General features: G+C 40.6%; 1 protein-coding gene across 2 annotated transcripts in view; it reads right to left on the bottom strand.

Annotated features, from left to right (window-relative positions):
• Nucleotides 1–936: 936 nt before the first annotated feature.
• The window catches only part of smurf2 (SMAD specific E3 ubiquitin protein ligase 2), a 56,283-nt gene continuing 35,310 nt past the window's right edge, over nt 937–21,909 (bottom strand). For both annotated transcript variants that reach the window (XM_054758908.1, XM_054758909.1), the window contains 15 exons: nt 21,663–21,728; nt 21,324–21,408; nt 21,069–21,152; nt 20,736–20,950; nt 17,946–18,030; nt 17,102–17,260; nt 16,930–16,977; nt 11,191–11,392; nt 9,207–9,310; nt 9,007–9,121; nt 7,596–7,774; nt 6,003–6,261; nt 4,642–4,843; nt 4,082–4,157; nt 937–2,520 (listed from right to left, as the gene is read on the bottom strand). In XM_054758908.1, the coding sequence (XP_054614883.1) occupies nt 2,421–2,520; nt 4,082–4,157; nt 4,642–4,843; nt 6,003–6,261; nt 7,596–7,774; nt 9,007–9,121; nt 9,207–9,310; nt 11,191–11,392; nt 16,930–16,977; nt 17,102–17,260; nt 17,946–18,030; nt 20,736–20,950; nt 21,069–21,152; nt 21,324–21,408; nt 21,663–21,728 (1,979 nt within the window). In that variant the 3' untranslated portion in view covers nt 937–2,420. The remainder of the gene's footprint in view (nt 2,521–4,081; nt 4,158–4,641; nt 4,844–6,002; nt 6,262–7,595; nt 7,775–9,006; nt 9,122–9,206; nt 9,311–11,190; nt 11,393–16,929; nt 16,978–17,101; nt 17,261–17,945; nt 18,031–20,735; nt 20,951–21,068; nt 21,153–21,323; nt 21,409–21,662; nt 21,729–21,909) is intronic.

Raw genomic sequence — 21,909 nt, 5'->3', positions numbered from 1 at the left:
GCAAATCAAATGTTACTTTTACTGTAGTATACATACAATGTGCAATACTATGCAAACACTAAACACAAAATAATAAAAAAATGTGTCATGTTTGGCAAAATGTAACTTTTCACAACTGCTGGGGCGTCTGAAGTGCGGCCCAGGGATCATTCCTATGTAAATAATAGTTACACAAGCTCATGCTTATTAAGACAGTCTGTTCAGACTAAAAGTCTTCATTGTAAACAGTGGGTGGGGGGGAAAAAAAGACAAGACTTATCTTTGTACAAGGCCTTACATTGTTAGACAAAGGCAAGTTTAATTAGAACTAATTACACACAAAAATAAAATACTCTTACAAAATGGTAGTGTTAACATACATCAAATTGCATCAGTCAGCTATGAGAGATAATAATAGTCCTAGTGGATCATGCTATAAAAACATAAAAGGCAAGAGTTGCATCTCTTGTCCTCAACTGGTTTCATAATAAAAAGTTCAACTCTTCAGTGAGAGGCAGCAATGGGGCAACATTGAGCAGAGAAGTGTCGGAACAGACAGCAAGGGTGATCTATCCGCTTGTGCACTGGACTTCTAAGTGGATGAATATGCAGCAGAGGTTCCCGTTTCATACAAATGGAAACCTCACTCTCTGTTTGTGCAACTCGTTTCCCCAACCCCATTTCAACAAAATGTGTTTCTAATTAAGTTAAACATAAATTACAGGTTGTTTGATCCACATATATGAACAATATCTTTTCACTGTACAAAGCACCATGTGAGGACACTTGTCATTTTGCATACACGTGTTTACATAAAGTCCTTTTCTGTGTGTATGCAAATGTTAAGAACAGTCCGCGGTCATAGAGATTGCTCGACAGGCAGCATTTTTTTTCCAACATTCGATAAATTCATATTCAATGGTAGTAAAACGTATTTGACAAATAAAATATTAACAGAATTGTATAGCAGGAAAGGCCATCTCAGTCAGCTCATTTCCAACCACGTGTTGAGACATGCAACAATCTAATCTAAAGCAAATATTTAGAAAATAACATGTTCAGAACTGGCTTCTGGACAAAAAAATAAGCTTTGTATGATATCCCCTGAGAATGTGGCGAGGAAGAGATCTTATTCTTGCAAAATGTTTTGTCTTTTTTTTTTGTTTTGGGCCACAAACATGGGTGTTGTACATGCACTTTCAATCAAATCATGTATGGGTGCCAATATAAAACAATGACATTTAGCACCACGTGGATACAAGGTAGTAACTTACTTTGGACTCTCGGGAGGGGGGGGGGGTTAAAAAAAAATTTGAATTCATAATTGTTGAGTCAAGGGTAAACAAGAAAACATCACTTTGCTTGAAGTAGCTGCAGAATCATATCAGTATGTTTTTAAAGGGTCTGCTCAGTTTTACATCTATTAAAAAAATGGCGTGTTTGTGTGTGAATATGATTTGTGAGCTTTTAAGACATACGCCCCTCAAAGATTAGAGGTTACAGAAGAAACCAACAGATTGTTGAAGTTCAGCTTATTTTAGTTCTCACAAACTCCTCTTAAAATTAAAACAGCAACAACATTGCATTAAAGAATGGAAGGGGGGGGGGGTTGTGATATACATATATTTGTATATACCAGCAATAAATTAGATATATTATATAGAACTTTACTCATTCTTTTCCATTTTCCCTGTTATATAAAAATAACACATTTCAAGCTCTTCATTCGTTGTCAAACAAGTTGACCATGTGTAAAATAGGTTTGTGGGTACGCGGCGCGCAGTTGTGCAGCGACTCATGGGGGTCTATGCTGCCATCTTTGGAGCGGGGGTGGAATTCAGTCTGCCAAATTCAGTCTCTCGTCCTTGCACCGGCACATACAGTACCCCGAACCTCCCAGCCTTGGCATTTCCGCCAGCCCCGTTGTGATCAGGCCAAGGCACACTCCATATGAAAAGTTAGTGTTTCCAAGTGGTTGTGGCAACCATCCATTACCCTGTACTCTAGCAAACACACCAGTCTTGTTTATGCAGTTGTGTGTGTGTGTGTGTGTGTGTGTGTGTGTGTTCCGCTTGGCAAGAGGGAGCCTTGCTACATGGATTTAAAAAAAAAAAAAAAGCTTGAATGACATTAGAAAAAAAGGGAAGAACCAGCGAATCCTGCAGGTTCCAAAAGTTAGTAGATGGTTATTAGCAGCTGCAGTTGTTTTTCAATAATAAAAAGACCAAATAGTGTCTGATGTGTGTGTGTCAAGGGAAAAAAAACAAAAACAGCATCAGATAATATATTTTGGTCATCTCTGCCCACACGTCCCCAGGAATTGTGGGTAACCCTGGGTGAAGCGAATGTGGAGCGCCCCTTTGGATTGGGTTGTGGGCGGCTGCTCAGGGCCAAAGCATGTTTCTTCTGCTGGTGGTTGATGACACGCGCCTCGGTTAGGGTCACTCCACAGCAAAGCCGCACGTCTCCTCAATGGCAGTGAGCAACTTGTCGTACAGTTTGTCGTAGCTTTCATAGGGAGGAATGTCAATCCGATTGAAACTGCAAAAAACAGGAAGAGTGAATGTGTCATGAATGTATAAATATACAACATGGACAGAAGTATTGGGACACTTGCACACTATATTGTACGAGGTCAGGAGTGTCTAAAGTTTTTCTCACTGAGGGTCACATACTGAAGAAATTGCAGGATGCTTGGGGACCACTTTGGTATGTTCTGTGCATTAAAGATGCTAAAAGCAGTCCAGTAGATGCCAATACATGCTAAGCTATTGGAACAAAACATCCACATCTCAGCTACCTTTCTTAGACGGCATGCTGTATACCACACACTGTGGCTTAGGAAAGCCCAAACCATCCTCAGGAATCCATCACATCCAGAAGTGTTTGAACTGATACCATCAGATCGTAGATATACTGTAGACCTTTAAGATCTAGAACAAACTGGTTGAAAAAAGTTTTTACCCTCAGATAAATAATTACCCTGAGCCAGGACTAATTATCATATTTGCACCACTCCTTATCATGTCTACATGCCATGTAAATCATATTTGCACCACTCCATACCGTGTTTACATGTACTGTATCAAATTTGCTCTGCTCCATATCATGTAAATCATATTTGCACTACTCCTATCATGTTTACAGGTCATGAATCATTGTATTTGCACCACTCCATACCATGTCCACATGTAATGTATCACATTTGCTCCACTCCGTATCATGTCTACATGTCATGTAAATCATATTTGCACTACTCCTATCATGTTTACATGTCATGTATCATATTTGTATCACTCCATATTATGTTCATATATGTTTCATCGTATTTGCACCACTCCATACCATGTCCACATGTAATGTATCACATTTGCTCCACTCCGTATCATGTCTACATGTCATGTAAATCATATTTGCACTACTCCTATCATGTTTACATGTCATGTATCATATTTGTACCACTCCATATTATGTTCATATGTTTCATCATATTTGCACCACTCCATATCACGTTTACTTGTCATGTAAATTATATTTGCAGCACTCGATACCACGTTTTTAATGTAACGTATCAAATTGTATAAATCATATTTGCACTACCCCTATCACATTTGCACCACTCCATATTATGTTCATATATGTTTCCTCATATTTGCACCACTGCATATAACGTTTACTTGTCATGTATCATATTTGCACCACTCCAAATCATGCTCATATGTTTCATATTTGCACCACTCCATATACTGTATGCATCATATTTGCACCACACCATAGCGTGTTGACAGGTCATGCATCATATTTGCACTGCTCCACATTGAAAATGACAGGCATGTGCAATAGGTTTGAAAGTGATCCTACTTTTACTTAGAAAAATGAGCTACTGAAAAGGGAAGGAGATATATTTGGTTACTTCAGTGGTGTCAAAATGAACCCAGTAAGCCACACTGCAAAGCCTGTCAGCTAAAATCAATACATCATAATAGTGAAAATGTTTTACTTGAATATTTGTCTGTTAAGTGTTTGGGAGGATCCATTAATTACTTTACCAAATCAGTGTTTATAAACATCAGTGGATATAAAATATAGAGAATCTTCTGACCATGTGTGGGCTTTGGGGAGGTTGTTGGCATTGGCATCAATCTGGTGGATGGTAAATAGTCGTGGGCCAGCAGCACCTACAATCACAAAAATTGAAATAGCTCAGTAAAATCAGCCCACATAATTTACACCAGAAAAACCTCACACAATGTATGAATGTACGTATGAATAGCAACAGGTGACTACACAGGTCAATGATGTATTTCTGCCATCTAGTGGAAGACCATTTAATTGTTCTGTCTGTCCCTATCCATAGCTGGCACTGACATTGCTGACCAATTAAGTGAAATTGAATAAGTTCCCCCTGCACACCCACTGGTCTCTCATGGCACACGTATTGTGCCGAGGCACAGTGATTTGGAATCACTGACGGAGACCATATGGCCGTTAGGATCAAGGTCACAGACAAAACTACAAACACGTGTTTGTTTTTGCTCCGCCAGATGTTTTGCCCAGTAAAAGATGGCAATGTTAAAGAGTTTTGTACTACTGTGTAATGCTGTGACTCAATGTAGCACTGCCACCCAGAATATGCATAATGACAACAGTATTCAATTCTACCTTGGAGGGCCTTGAAGCCTTGCAGTGGAACTCTGGAAGAGCCCGTGACGAACTGCAGCAGACGAGCTCTTCGCTCCTCATCAAAGGACTCCACAGCTTTCCAGAACCACTTAACAATGTTACTGTCTGGAGTGCAATGCTTGAGCCGCGTGTTGGACTTCCAGTCATTGATGTCGATTTTACCCAGGCCACAGACGATCAGCTGCAGGTGGAGGAAAGAAGCAACTTCAGTTATCATTTGCACAACTTCGTCTGTGTAGGCTCTCAGTCGTACAAGAGTTGTCCATTGAGGGAAAGGCTTCTTGAGACGTCATCTGTACTTCTGTGAAGAAGGTGTTGGACCTTTCGCTCCTCATCCAAAGAGCTTCGTCAGCGAACTAATAAGTGCTGGTAGCCTAGGCCTTAAATACAGTAAGAGTGGGCGGAATTGGTGTGCCAACACCCTCCTTCTATTGGTTCCTTACACTAAGCCTGGGCGGAGTAGTGGTATAATCCTCTCCTGCTATTAGCACCTCCGATAAAAGGGAAGTGTCGCTCCCTGAGTTGGGTATGAACGACTGTAAAGATGAGGAATGCAAAGGGCACTACATTGGGGAAACTAAGCAAATGCTCCAAAAAAGGCTTTATCAACATCGCAGGGACAATTCTAGTGGACCTCAATCAGCAGTACATCTACACCTTAAAGCAACCAATCACTCTTTTCAGGACAGCGATGTAAAGATTTTGGCCAAAGAAAACAGATGGTTTGAAAGAGGAGTAAAGGAAGCTATTTTTGTCAAACAACAGAACCCATCATTGAATCGGAATGGTGGTTTGAGGTTTAATTTGGACCCTGTGTTCAGCAGGTTACTGAGACCAAAACCCACAGCTCTTAGTCTTGCAAATGAGGTGAAGCCAGGGCCGAGCCAGAACAATAGATGCTAACGAGCCAGTATCAGAGTCGTTCATACCCAACTCAGGGAGCGACACTTCCCTTTTATCGGAGGTGCTAATAGCAGGAGAGGATTATACCACTACTCCTCCCAGGCTTAGTGTAAGGAACCAATAGGAGGAGGGTGTTGGCACACCAATTCCGCCCACTCTTACTGTATTTAAGGCCTAAGCTACCAGCACTTATTAGTTCGCTGACGAAGCTCTTTGGATGAGGAGCGAAACGTCCGACACCTTCTTCACAGAAGTACAGATGACGTCTCAAGAAGCCTTTCCATTTGCACAACTGTATTAAATGGCCCCCAGACATGCAACAATCTTGCAATTACTCGCTTTTTTGCCATTTGCTGGTGGGGGATCTACTGTACACAGGTTTCTAGTTAGAGTGCATGTAAAGCGACATGAAATGACAACGTGACGAACTAAAGCACCTCAAGCTCCTTCTCATCAAAAGCCTTTAACAGGTGTTGGGGGATGACTTCATTGAAGCCCTTCTGCAGAGCCAGGAACTGGGCCTCGATGCCTCGCAGAAAGCGCCAGTTGACGTACAGGCGAACATATTCCTTTTTGGTGTCCTGCGTGACAGGGATGCTCTTTCCGTTGGGCTTCAGCTCATGCTGGATGATCTCTCCGTAGGCGTTGTGTTCTACGCAGAAGGTGTGGTCCAACACGCCTGTGATGTCATTGTCCCTGAGGAGACAGGAGAGCTCAAATAACCACGTGAAGTCCATGACAAGATTGGATACTATGGGAAATAACAGAGATGAATTTACAATATGATAAAGACATGTAAGAAGTGCATGGCAGCCTTTTAATGCAATAAAACCCCCAGACAAATGCTTCCAACTTGTTTTTAATCTTATCTATTAGCAGGTTCTCTACTGTTAATAGTCTAGCTATCCCATGTAGTTTTATGTTTGGATGTCATGTTATACATTACATTGTTTTAAAATGTATAGATGATATAATTAATAATTAGTTGTACATTTTAAATAAATGTAACTTACATATTTATTCCAGTGTTTTAAAATAACATCACTTATCGTAATGACACAATGAATAAATACTCTACTAACCTTATATACTGTATATGAATGCTTATTCTAAATCAGGGGTCACCAACGTTTTTCCTTGTGAGAGCTACTTTTACAAAATGAAAATGGTCAAGAGCTACTCATTTTTGTAACATTTATTTTCAGATGTTATTGTAAATCCAAACAAAGCGAATATGCTAGTCTTATTAGAACATTAACAAAATGCTGGTGTCCACAACTCCCATTATGTATTCCAGAATGCATTTCTTTCTACTGTTCTTTCATTATTAACTGAAAACCTGAATGAAAAGCAGGCTTGCGGGCACCTCATGTGGTTGTGGGGGGCTACCTGGTGCCCGCGGGCACCACGTTGTTGACCCCTGATCTAAATGATCCCCTCATGGATCAATCCAAACAGGGATTTTCCCACTAAGACTTGCTGAACAGTAAACCCCAGGGGGCGCTGTCATCCTTGTATTGGTGTAAGGCAGAGCTCTCCAACTTTCATCACGCTTAGCGCTACTTTGACAAAAACAAAAGGAGAGCTGAGCTAAATTCTGTTTTATTCAGATGACTGGCAACAATTCAGTTGTACTTTATTTACAAATCAGAGCTGCACACTCAAGCAGTGCCATGTGTCATTGTCTTTATGATACTTTGTGGTAATTAAATAGAAGCATAATGTCGGAATTGAACGGGTGTAAAAATACTAGGCGTTGAAGCAAATATTTTATCCCCACGAGATACCTCCTGGAGACCACTTGTGTAAGGGTTTTTGTGAGAGAAGCTTTGTCGTCACTGTAAAATGCACATGCACCCATGCATTCCATTTACCATTCATATAATGAATGCACAGAAACAATTTTGTGCATCAACAGTGCTCTAGGAAACATGCAATGCAGGTGTGATTTGAAGTGATTTTGTAGAAACCACTATTTTTAAAAAATAGAATTATAATATGTACTCCAGGTTAACACAAGGTCTACGTACAGGATCCACACGAGGCTGTTGTGCAGGTCCGGGTCTACAGACTCCATGTCGTCCAGGGTAATGGGTTTACCTAGCAGCTGTTTGTAGAAGGGTAAGGTGAAACCTCCGTCTATGTAATGACCATGGAACACTGCCATGCCCATGATTCGGCCCACAAAGTGAAAGTATGACAAGTGCTCCTGGACAGAGAACAAACACATCTTTAGTTACCTGTGGAACCTATTCATCTGTTATTTTTATATTCATTATATTGATTCATTATTTATTACTTTTATTTTTTAGGGTTATTTGTATTATTATTAAATAAATAATAATTTTAATTTTTGGGACAAAATGTTTCTGAATGAAACACAACAAGGTAAACATTTTAAAAATATGGGTTGTGGATGGAGAATAGTTACATGAAGTGAAGATGGTTAGGACGATATAACCCGAGTGGGCCAGTTGCGGCCCGCGGCTGTTTTTTTATTGACCCGCAGCACATTCTAAAAATATAATTTAACAAGAAAACTAATTAAAAAAAAAAAATTAAAAAAGCAGTATTTTTTTTCCAAATATTAAGAGAAAAATTTTTGAAATCTAATGAGAAAAAGTCGTAATTTTACGAGAATAACGTAATATGAGGATAAATAATGTCATTTGACTGGTATAAAGCTGAAATATTAAAGAAAAAAGACATAACATAAGAAAGACACAACAACAACAAATAAAATTGTCATTTTTGGAAAATTACGTTGTGTAAAAGGTATAATATTACGAGAGTAAAGCCAAAATATTATGGGAATAAAGTCATATTTATGAGAAGAAAATTTACAAGAAGAAAGTTGAACTAAATAAAAAAATAAACCAGGAGAAATGAAAAAAACAACTGTAATTGTACAAGAATAATGTCAAAATATTAAGAAAAAAAACATTCTATGAAAAAAAAGTCAACTTTTACGTGACCTAAAAATTATGGGAAATTATGTCATTCTAGTAGCAAAGTTTAAAGACAATATTTTTTAAACGTAATATGAGGAAAAAAAACCCAAAACAAAATGGTAATTTGTGGAAAATTAAGTTGGGGGAAATTTTATAATATTGTGGGAATAAAGTCAAAATATTATGGAAATAAAGTCATAATATTACAAAGGTTATTTAAAAATAAAATTGAAATATCTGGAACATTAAAAAAAAAAAAAAAAAACAGCAAAAATGGGAGGAAAAAAAGATCAAAGCACAAAATAGCAAAGTGGTCCTCGTATTGTTTAATTTTTCAGTATGTGGCCTGCGCTGGAAAAAGTTTGGACAGCCCTGATAAACTGTAAGCCTTTAAGTATGAAATGGCACTCACAAAGGAAGCCACCAATGGCAACATTTCAGACAGTGATCTCTGCCATCATATTTCATTTCTGTATTGTCCATGACTCACAGGGTTTACAGCAGAGTCCGGGTTAATCTGCAGAGTGTAGATGTCATCACGGGAGTATTGGAACAGACCATAGTACGGGTTCAGCATCTCATGTGATAATAGATAGAGCCACTCCCTAAACAGAAAGGGCGAACAAAGGTACATTGAACAATGTTTTCCCCAGACCACACAGTTTGATTTGTTGAGTAGTTCAACCTTACCTCGCAACCCCTCCATAATCCAGTCCTTCTTCCCCCCGAAACTTCACCATAAGCCTTTTCCACAAGTCCTTTGGCCTCATTTTCATGACCTGTCGATAGGATTCCTGCAAAGCAGTCAGAAACATACTCATTAATATGTTGTGTGACTTTAGAATACATAAGTATTCACCTACAAAAGTATTCACAGCAATGATTCAGTACTTTGTTGATGCACCTTTGGCAGATATTTACGACTTCAAGTCTTTTAGAATATGACGAGCTTCGCGCATCTATCTTTGTGCAGTTTTACTCATTTTAAAAAAGGTGTTCTGAGGTTTTTTCCCATTGACTGATAATGGAGGCCACGCTGCTAAAAGCAGCAGAAATGTTTCTGTACCCTTCCCCGGATTCTTCTACAGGCAATTCCTTTAACTTCATGCTTGGTTGGACTGACTAACAACAGGTGGACTACAGTTAATGTGAAGATGCATCTAAAGATGACCAATGGAAACCGGATGACAGACCTGAGCTCAAGTTTTTGTAACTTCGTTCTGACCTGAACACATTAACAGCAGTACAATTCCAACACCACATACTGTATGTATCTCCATCTCACACGCGTCTCTAGTCCGCTCATCCTGGGCACGACACTTCCTCATTCTCATTACAAGAACATGAGATGCATTCAGGGACACTCCGAATATCACCAAAACGGCTTTAAAATGCGTAAAACAAACAGGAAGATAAAGAAAAACATTAAGTGGATATTCTTATCACTCACTTTCTGACTCAAATACAATTTGCTACATTTAAGTATGCTGGAAAAATGGGCATATTTCAGATATAGTTGTTAATGGTGATTAATCATAATTTAAAAGCTGATTAATCTGATAACATTTTTTAATCATTTGACAGCCCTATTTTTAATACATTTGCAAACATTCAAATTTTGCTAATAATTTTTACTGATGTCGTCTTTATGAGCTGTTTTGTGTAGAAGTTTGAGGCGAAAAAATGAATTAATTCTATTTTGGAGACATTTTGGGAAAAAATAGAGTTTGTACTGTGATACTTTCCGGATGCACTATATGTACAATAATGCTGCAGCAACACTCTAATATTAAAGTGAAATGTCTTATCTATGGGACTGGAAAGTCCTGTATTTTTGCAGACTGATGGGGCTATTGTTGTCATGCTCAGCTCAGTCGGTGTTCATCCCATGTGCAGACTGCTCACGGTATTAAGGGCAGGGTTCATTAAAAGTGGATTAGGGGCAGTTATAATAAACACAGTCATAAGACTATAACAACACAGCCACGTTCCATCTTTCAGATGAAGCAGACAACTTAGACGCGCTGTGGGAAGAAACGGGAAGGTCTTATCTCCACCAAAAAGTACACATTAAGAACGTTCTATCAGTCCACGGGCTAACACTTGCCCATTCAAGTCATAATTCAATGCTTCAGCTGGTCTGGAGACGCTATGCAGTTATGTCTGGCACAGTCTCAAGACGTCCTCTGCCATACCACCCATCTCTCACACGGTGAGATCAGCCAACAAAATGTCTTCGTTCAGATGAACAGACATGGCTTTTCCAGCACATTCCAGTGCATATTTTATGAGGGTCGAGTAGTCTGTTGCAGGTGTTGCTGCACTGATAAAAGCCTTGTACCTCGCAGATGGGAAACACTCCCCCACTGAGCAAATGTACTTGAGAGCGAGGTCTGCATTACATTGTAAACAGAAATACCAGCGTATGTGTATGTGTGTGTCAGTCAAATGATAAATGATGTTTATGGGAGTACACAAGAAAAGGAGAGACGTTTAGACAAGCAGAGTCTTTGGAACAGTTAACTAAAAGCAGATTTTGTGTTGTCTGCTTCACCTGCAGAAAGCATAGTGTAAGTGCATTATGGCGGACAGGTGGCTGCTTAATACATTTATGTATCTCTAACAATTGTGGAGTCTCAGTGAGGACATCACTGACGATCATGCCCGTCCTTACCTCAAATATCTCCTCACGGGACACCTCTATGCGACAATGCCCAGCCTGTGGCTGCTGCTGGGAAAGTTCCTGTCGAAGGATCTTGAGCTTCTGGACTAGGTCTCTCTTGTACTTGGGCACGGTGAGACACTCTGCCTCGTCTTGGAGCTGACCTGTGGACACCAGAGCCTGCTGGACCTGTTCCTTCAACTGGTTCTGGCGACTAAGGAGCAAAAGAAAGAGAAAGTGCGGGAGTGAGAGACTGAGATATGATTAAAGGCAACTCAAGCAAGTCACTTGCGAGGACTTGTGAGAACTAAACAACTTTGACTGAGGAGCTGTGTTATGCAAATACAGTGCACTTCCATATAAGACAGCAAGAGAACTGTGATGATTAAATATGCTATTTAAATTGAAGAGTAGTGACTACAGTACTGTGCAAATATTTTAGGCACACATTTAATTGTTGTGTGTCATATTAATCATATTGACTTTCTGGGAGTGCTTTCGGCTTCCCAGCATGCTTTGTGGTACTTGCTTTGTAAAAAAGCTATGTGTTCAGAGTTAAAAAATGTTGTTTATTATTCCCCATAGTAGTAGTAGTAGTAGTAGTAGTAGTTGTCCTGTGTGTTTACTTACCTGCTGTCATTTTTGTGTTAGCATTGTGATTGTAGTTAGTGTTCTATCTAGTGTCCCCCGTGTTCATTTCTCTGTGTGACAAGGTCACTGAGAGTTCAGCGTTGGCTTGTGTTTGCCCAAGCAAGTGCCTCTGAACTCACCCAGGCGTCGTGGGCCACACTCACTCTAATCTTTGATGTCCACAAAACGTTTTTACATCTTTACTACCAGAAACAGCTGAACTCTGTGCTTACCAGCAAGTGTTTCTCCACCGAGTACTAGAACACATGTTACTACTTATTTTGTTTTGGAGTTAATATTCTGTCTCATTCTTAAAATGAACCTACCATAAACATTCTGGACAGTTGATATCGTTGTAATGGGGTTAACTCACAAAATTTGCACAGGATCAACTGCATATAAAGTTAGCAAATGAACAAATGAAATACAATTAAACATTAAACATTTTAAACAGAAACAGTTGGAAAAAAAGCAACAGCATGTCAGCATAATGACTAAACAGATTTTTAATACTATTAACAATAATTAGGGGTGCTCCGATCAATCGGCCGCCGATCAAAATCACCCGATTTCTGTGAAAAAGTATGCGATAGGCATCTGCCGATGCCTTTTAACGTCGAACACAAAAGCCGATCACCTCTGGCTGTACTAGTGCATCATGCAGTCTGTAGCGAGCTTCTCCCGCCTACTTTCTCTCACACGGCGCAGGTGTGCCAAAGCCAAAACAATCAAGGCTGCCGTGTGGGACTTACCCGCCGTTTGTGAGAGAGATATCAATTTTGCACCCTGCAAAACATGCCACAAAAAAATACCTCGCCGCAGTGGCAGGTAAAAAAAAAAAAAAAAAAAAAAAAAATCTAAATTTAATGCAGTATTTCAGGGACGGGCATTAGGCGGGGTGTGATGTGTATTCGAGGCTCGCGATGTGTGTGTGCGTGGCAGTCAGAGGTCTAAGGCGGATAGCCCGAAAAGTGGTTATCACGCTGTGTGCTCTTGCATCCAAAGTCTCCTTAAAGAGACTTAAGTTTCACTAGTGACATAATGTTCTCTTGAAAAAGTAAGTCAAATATGTTTGTGTCGAAATGAAGGTGATTTTATGGTTCCCCTTTCATATCATATAGCAAATGGTAAATTTTAAAACTTATACTTAATCTGCAAGTATGTGACCGGCATCAGCCGATTTCACTCATGGATGATCGGTATCTGCGAAAAAAATTAGGTCCCACTCTTTTCCTCAAATCATTTTCCCGGATATTTCCAGCTGCTACAGAGTCAAGGTATAACACCATAACGGATCAATACTAATGACACTTTTTAAACTTCCAGTTGCCAGTTTTGTCTTAACAGGGTCTGAAAAGATGCTAAATCCAGCAACAAAGTCAGTTGGAATTGGACTGCAGCACTGCTCCAAGCGGAAATGCAAATTTGATTGACTGGTAGCATCAAGTGGGGTGCTGTGCCGGCTACAAGCAGCGAAGTGCTGTGCCTAAATGTTGCCCACAAGACGAGGTGGCAACAGTCAGGCATGTGCTTCATTTTTAACCTGTTTGCATTCACAAAAGCAGAGGGAGGTTAAATCATTTCCGGGATAACTTCATCGTTTCCAGGACATTTTATCTTTTTTCCCCCTCATTTTCCATGTGTTTTCCATGACTGGAAAATTGGTCAATCATTTTTCAGGTTTTCAAGCACACGTGGGAGCCCTGGTGGTGGCACACTGTGATGGGACATCGCAGTTCAGCTGTGGATAAATAGGCTAAAAATTATTTTTAAATAATTGTCTTCTATTCCACTTCAGCAACACAAAAATATATTAATACTACAGAAAATAGAGAAATAGTATCTGTAGTTAACATAGAAGAAAATGAAGCATACAACGTTTGAACTGGAGCTAGTTTTCGACCTCTGTGGCTGCCAGAGTGTTGAGTGGGCACACCAGCCACACACATACAGAATCAAAAGGCCCTTTATGGGGTCGCCACTTTATGGGGTAGGACTATTTGCACAATGGCCTTTTGCACTTCAGTGGGGGCAGCGGGCAAGCTGGGCCTTGGGCAGGGTCATAAACACTTACAAGCCAAACATGGGGGCTGGAGGAAGCATGCAGAAGTTAAAAAAAAACCAAAAAAAAAAACATTGACAGTAGTTTGTTCGGCAATTTAAGAAAAACCTTTAAAAAGCAGATAATCAATGCAGAGCTAAAACAGTAGCCCAGTCTCATGACAGGCTGCAGAGGGTAAATAACACCACAATTGCTCTCAAGTATCCTTCTAATGGCCTGCATTGTCTATAATCACATTGACAACTTTGCTTGGTTTGTAGTGTCTGCCAAGTGGAATTGAGTTTGCCTTTTCAATCACTTCCTGCTAGCCCAGCAAGCCACAGGGCCCCGAAGGACTCTCAAGAACTCCTCTTGAATCCTTTTATTTCCTGCAGACTAGACTCTGAGGGAGGGATGGGAAGTAGGAAGGGCACTTGTCAGACAGCGTCCAGAAACCGAGCAGACGACTCAGAGGGTGGGAGGGGAAGGACCGGAGGAGGCACTTTCACCTACATATAAATACAATATTCCTGCACAGTCCCTCTTGGCCGCCCACAAAAATGTACCAGAGTTCTCTTCCCAAAGCAGTACTGAAGAACAGAACTCTGCAACGTGTAGCCTACTGACATTAACTCCTGCCACACGTCAACTAAATGAAGGCGTGTTTATGTTATAATCAAAATCTTGAGGGAGATGACATGACATGTAATTTCTCATGCAGCTATGTATATAGAAAAGGTCTGGAATCAAGGATTCAGTTACTGAAAAGTCACCCTGACCAGTCACGGGGAGGAGGACTACGACCGAGCAGAATACTGTAACATCATAAGGGAATTATATAGAGCAAAAATTGTGCGCAGGATGCTCTGGCAAAGCTGCAAGCAAATAAAAAGATGCATTAAAACAATGTATTTGTGAGACATATACTGTATATCAAACGTTCGTGGTATGACGGCACAGGGGGGTTGAAAATCCCTGAAATTGATATAGGAAGATGTCTTGATGGAACTCCATGTTTGATATCTTTCCCCCACACTAGACATTTACTAATATTTAAACATTTGTAAACAATGATCTTTGTGCTATTGAATACCCACTGCATGTCACGCTTGACCTCATATTTTGTATTACAGTAAATACCCGCTTTTTGAGGTGGTTCCGTTCAAAGCCTACCAGCAGATGGGGGACATTTAAAAAAAAAAAAAAAATCGGCAAGTATTTGATACGCCTATTAAAAAGGCTTAAACACACAGTTCGCTCCTTCCTCTCTAAACCCTTCTGCAAGCTTGAAGTTCTCTTCTGATTTCGGATCAACATTTACAGTAAAAGTGACTGTTGTAATTATTAGATTAGATTCAGTCAAAGGCCAGCGCAACTCTGCAGGCTTCTGCGTTGTCTCGGTTGGCTGTCAGAGAAGGCATTTCTCCAGGCTGCGTCGACATAATCCATACTGCTTGCACGTTGTAACTCCAGTTTCGATTTACGATCATTTTAACTTGCGGTAATCTTGCTGCCAGTTTTGAGGCCAGATTGTTTCACTTTTGTGTCTCACAGCAAGTATGGTGCATTCCAGGGCCGCTGAACAAAGCGCGAAATATCAACGCCTGGCGAAAAATCATCAGTGAAGCATAAAGACAAACATAAAAATTGTGTTGTTTTTTTTGGGGTTTTTTTTTAAACAGTGGTACATGTATGCTGTACTTTTTACCTGTAGTATCACATTAGTGAATCAGAGTGAAAGAGATGTTTTCTGTGGAAGAAACGGCCTAGTTAAAAAAAATAAAAAAAAATTTAAGTGACCAAAAATCTGAATTTGTGGCGCTGTGAATGCTGAAATGCGAATGCGTGGGGATCCACTGCATTTGATAATATTTAAACAATGATATTCATGTGATTGAATAACCACTGGATGCGGCACTTGACCGCATTATTTTATTACTTTACTTATGTGGCACGGTGACCAAGTGGTTAGCATGTTGGCCACACAGTCAGGATATCTGGAAGATCTGTGTTTGAGTTTGCATGTTCCCCCCGTGCGTGGGCTTTCTTCAGGTACTCCAGTTTCCTCCCACATGTCCAAAACACGCATGTTAGGTTAACTGGTGACTCTAAATTGTCTTACATCATGATTGTGAATTTGAATGAATCTATATGTGCCCAGTCCAGGGTGTACCCCGTCTCTCGTGCTAAATCAGCTGGGATAGGCTCCAGCATACCCCGCCAATAAACTGCATAGAAAATGAATGAATGAATTATGTGTGATAAACTTCTTACATCATGATTGAGCACAAAACTACGCAATTCTAAACATAGTCAGAATAGAGACTGAATGTCATCGTTGTAACCTCACACATTTTAAGTCTTCAACGTGTTCCATTTTACCAGAATAAACAACTGACCTCTGAGCATAATCTCACTTATGAAAAAAACCTTCTACCTTCTTCTGATGTGCCGTGCCAGGATAGATTTTTAAGACTTTGCAGGGGACAACAGATGAGAAAAAGAAAAACTCATAGAAAATCCCGGCATGATCCAAGTGAACGGGAAGAGAAGAAACCTGATCTCTTCGCAATGCATTCAGTCTCTGCAGAGAGCGGAATGAGGTCAAGCAGAGGAGGCCCTCCAAGGCAAACGTCCACTGCTCCATCTTCATGAAGCAAGGGCCTATGGGTAATTCTATGGACGTTAACAGCACAGTAGGTGTTTGAACAGCTGCATAGGCGCAGACATTCTGAACACATGCTTGGCCCGTGCCTTTGAGCATAAACCAACACATAAACCATGCACAGATGGACTGAAAAACACACACACACAAAATTCATTAACAGACTTGGGCATTCTATTTGTGTGCCGTTTGCGGGATGTAAGATGCTCCACAGTTATCGTCACTTCTTTCCACTCTCCTGTCACACGTCTTGCCAACACTTGCTTTCTGACGGACAGCGCACTAAACCCTTTACGATCAGAAACTCTACAAGGCTGAAGTAGGCAATGCTTGTTTGAAAAGAAAAAAATAGAAGTCGAAAGGAATGTGTGACAGTGTGCAACAGGGGCTTCCTGGTATGAAAAACAATCCTTACCTCACATTCTGACTTTCAATGCCTCCTCGAGAGCCATTGGAGCTTGGACTGCAAACGCAAAACAAAGAAATCTGAATCCAGGAAATAAAACCCAAACACGCTTTTTGTTTTACTTTCAAGTCCCGTGTAATGATTCCCTGATGATAGGAGGGTACAAAAGGTCAAAACTCACTTCAGGACTCGATGCAAGTTGGCAGAGAGGCGAGGGTCGGTGAACTGCGTCGTTCGATTGTTGTGGTCAACAAAGTAAACTCTTCCTGTGGCGGTGTTACGTATCTCCCATCCAGGAGGAAGAGGACCCAATTCCTCACAATTCACATTACTCAGATCTCTGACGTAAGACAGAACAGAAAACAACACATTAAACCACTAACAAAGAAGAGCATTCCGACTCATTCCGCCTCTAGCGTGGCTAGGGTTTTAGCGGGACAAATAACGCTCAGTTGAGCATATGTTTCAAGCTGCACCACAACTGGGCTGCATATGTGACGTGGAAAAAAACTTGCACATCCAAAACAACATGATGTCTTCTGTGTTACATAAGCTTGTAGAACTTTTGTTTCTATGGCGGAATTTTTCCCCAGTTCCTTGAGTTAAAGCGAACTCTGGTCCGTTTGCTCTGGTAGCACTGTTTGTTTGATGCGCTACAAGAAGACGGCATTTCCTGCGACCTCACCAAACTGTAACGAACACCTTGGTTGAAAAGAGTGAGGTACGTTTAAGTACTGTATGCACTTAACTCTTATTTTTTCATGATTCTCACTCAGCTTTCTGCTGGCTACGGTCGCGTTCGGTGACATCAATCAAATCCGGTATTTTGGTGCGTTGGTACGCTTGGTGTACCAGTCGGCGTGAGATCCATTTCTCAGGTGGTCTCTTGGTTCACTTGTTTGTTCCGGTTCATGTTCAAGTAGACTGCAAACGGACTCGAGTTTGTTTTTATGGTGAACGCACCATAGATATTGAAAACGTGTCTTTTTCATGATTTGACAGATTCTGCAGTGCACATACAGTACCTGGGTACTCTGGGGTCGTGCCATGTGCTGACACCTGTCTGAGTATGGAGGAAGTACACTTGGCCTTGCTGTGTGGTCCTCTGTTCTGTTGGGTGACAAAAAAAAGGGGGGGATGATCAAAGTAATTGTTAAACTGCCACTTGAGAGCTCCTATATGGCAACCCTTTGGACTACCACCCTGTTTTAACATGCTTGTACACACAACCTAATGCACCGTCTGTGTCACGTGACAACTTCTAGCTGGCGTGTGCTTACATGAGAAGAATCAGAGCTGCTGACAGATTTTAGAGGCAGTGCCAAAAGAACTGAGGAAGGAGAAAAAGCCTTGAGAGACCAGCAACCTCCTAATCTGAGGCACGGAGGGCAAGGCTATGATATGCTTCTACAGCTCCAAAACATTTCTGACGAAAAATCCTGTGAGGATAAACAAACCTCCCAAAGATGTGTGGAGGGTTGCAGCTGGTGTGTGTGTGTGTGTGTGTGTTTGCTTTTACATGAATACGTCTGATTGTTTGAGTGTGTGCAGAAAAGCGACAGAGGTGGGGGGGAGCGAATGGCGTCCGCCAGCCTTTAACAGCTAGATCAACTCAATTAGATTGTCTAAAATGGAGCCAGTATTACAGGCTCCTTGTGTGGAGCTGCAGCATCATCAGTGAGCTTGCGGACTGAATGAGGGCTCAGATTAGCTGGTTTACTGAGCACAGTGTTCAGCAGGGAGGAGGAGGACAGGGTCAAAGCAATTAACACGACACAATTACAATGATGACACGATTCACAGTGGAGGGTGAAATACAGAGAATACTGTCTTGCTATATTGTAGTGTCACGAGAATATATGAAATCATACAGCCCTTCATGAACACCACTAATCTTGCTGTAAAGGGATTGTGTTAGCTATATATTTTTAAGATAACAGGACAAATTAGTAGTGTGCACAATATTCATACAATTAAGCTGACTGTCATTTATAAGCACGCTCACTCACTAGCTACAACTTCCATCTGATGACGTTTAATTATTAATATATTAAAAAAAAAAATACTGAAGTTGCACTCTGTTAGTGTCATTATTTTTGTATAATTTGTATAATCTTTGTGATTATCTTCATAAAGTCACTTATGAATACGCAGCCCTTTGCAATAAACCATTAAGACACATTACAAATAGTTACTATTAAGACTGACTATTTTTTTTAATTTTAATTAATATAAGAATTTCAACTGTAATTTTTAATAGCTGGAATCAAGGTTTAAAACTGACTTACCTTTGCCCATCTATACAGGGGTGTATTCTAAAAAGCAGCACATTCTAAAAATACAAGTACAAGTACAACAGCAAAAACATAGAAAAGGTTGAAATGTTACTGCTAATAACACAAAGCTGACATGCAGGCTATTTTTTCTTTAAATACCGTATATATCATTTTTTAGCATACTTGATTGGTTTTATTCTATTTTGCAAAATGAAAAATATCAAAATGGTCCCTGCATCCTTTGATTTTTCAGTATGCGGCCCGCATAAAAAGATATTTTTTCTTACTATGTCAGAGGCTTTTGGATTCATGTTTGTTGCAATAAATACATTATCGTGTTATACTCTTTATCATTTATCTTTATCATCTACTTGATGGTACGACACCATATGACGTTATTACATAATATGGGGCACTGGGGAAGGAAGACAATTTCTACATTTTTATGCTAAGTAGTGCATAATAAATGATTCAGAGGTAGGTACTTCTTGTGATTTACCAATGTGGTAGAAAACTGCAATCCAGTCATCCACCGCTACATTGTGGTTTGAATATCACAGCCTCACTCTATTGCGGTTTTTGAATAATAAATTAATAAATGATCGCTGTTTCGTGGTTTACTACGATCTATTAGTTAAAAAAATAAAATAAAAAAGGCATATTTAAGCAAATTGTATGTCTACGTAAGAAAATACAAATACTGTTGTCCCTCGTTTATCGCGGTTAATTGGTTCCAGACCTGACTGTGAAAACTGAATTTCCGTGAAGTAGGTTTCGGAATTGATAAATGGAATATTTTCGTAGCCCAGTAGACATGAAATAACACCCCTATAGTCACCTTTACACTCCTATTAGTCTTTGTTTATGCCACATTGCTAATGCGCAGGCTACGGGATCACTGCAGGGACACAAGAAACGGCCACGGAATAGGAGAACTTTTTTCACGCTATCATGCCGGGCAGGTCATGGCTGACTCCATGCAGTGTGATGGTAACGTGATGTAACATCGTGTCTCATCAATGATTTGTGTCATTACTGACGCCTAGTGGCCAGAATACTACATATAACTTACTACATATAACTATTTTGTATTTAAATATTTTTTGACTAATAATGGGCCATAGTTAACCACAAAACAGTAATCATTTATTACTTATTGAATTTATGAAAAACCTCAATTGAGTGAGGGAGCAATATTTGAACCGTGATATAGTGAGGGACAAGTGTATAATGCATTCAGAAGATGTGATATGAAGTGTAATACAGTATCTGTGACTTGTCGACTGTCTATGTCTACTATATCATTATGTCTACTATATTGGGTATTACAAGTGTAAAGGTGACTTTAGGGGTGTTATTTCATGTCGACAGGGCTCTAATAATGTAAAAAAAATTATTTAGATGGTCATAAAAAGGTTTTCTGTAACTATGAAAATATTCAATTTACTCATTTTGAATCCTACTTCCAAAAATGCATTTATTGCGGTCCGGTCTGGAACCAATAAACTGTGAAAAACAAGTGACGGCTGTCCTACTAACCATAGCCCTCAGGGAGGTCCGGCGGGGTGTGCAGGTGTGTTCTGCTCATGTAGTTGCGGTGCCTCTGGGAGCGAACACGCCTCTCCTGGGCCCGCTGGTCACCGTCACTGGGCGGCAATGCTGTGGTGGGCGTGGCACCGTTCGTGCTAATGGGAGTGTTCTCATCCACGATGCAGCTAAGTGGCCGTCCGGGGCTTGAGTACTCTGACGCAGGTCTGAGAGGCACACGGGGGGAGTTGGAAAAATAGTCAAACACCTGGATCAATATGGATAAAGCACTTTGTTCACAGTCCTCCAATTTGGATGTTCAAATGGGCTGTACTTGGGACTCACCTGGTCGGCCTCTCCCACTGTGTGGTGCGTGTGATGTGGTTCAAGTACTGGATTCGTCCAGACGCAGTTCTTCTCTCCTCCCAGCTGGCAGCAGAAACATACACGTGCGCAGCAGTGAGCGGACATAGTTATGTAGCCGCAGAACTGTCCAGTGGCGTTCTGTCTGGCGGCTCTCTCGGAATGTCCATATTTCATATACCGCAGCTTCAGGCTGCACTAAAAAGACGATAAGAGAACTCCCCCCAACAGACTCACCCATCTGGAAGATCATTGTCAAACAGTCGACTGCAGTCTACAACAGGGCCTCCTGTGCCTATCCGGTCCCTGGACTGCAAGCTCACTGCAGCAACACATGGCAGACAGATGCACACACTGGAATTACTAGACAGCAGATTATAGTGCAAGACCACTTGTGTTATTCTGGAACAGAATCCAGCCATATACATTCATGTGTACGGTCTGGCGTTGTGAAATCTGACACTACATTTTAAACAAAGACTGTAATAAAAATGTGACAGCTTTTAGAGTAACAATAACATGCAACACAAATATTTATTTGAAGTGATTACTGATAGTGTGTCCTTGTGAACTCACCCACTATCTGGCCTCTGACTGTGTCGCTGTCATTTGGACTCAGCTTATTCAAGTCTAGCCTCTGGTCTGTGAAGGGAATACAGATGCAAAGACAGAGGGAAAACAAATTGAGCGCGAGTGGAGAGACAAACAGGAAATGAGAGCAGAGTAGGGAAGATCAGATGGTGGAAGAGAGGACTCATCAGTTTCAGGGAGCTACATGTAAACATTCAACAGTAAACAAGTGCGACCCGTTGGGGAAGTCTTA

This window comes from Dunckerocampus dactyliophorus, chromosome 18 (genome assembly GCF_027744805.1).
Source record: "Dunckerocampus dactyliophorus isolate RoL2022-P2 chromosome 18, RoL_Ddac_1.1, whole genome shotgun sequence".
Lineage (NCBI taxonomy): Eukaryota > Metazoa > Chordata > Actinopteri > Syngnathiformes > Syngnathidae > Dunckerocampus > Dunckerocampus dactyliophorus.
This window is presented reverse-complemented; position numbering and strand designations above follow the sequence as displayed.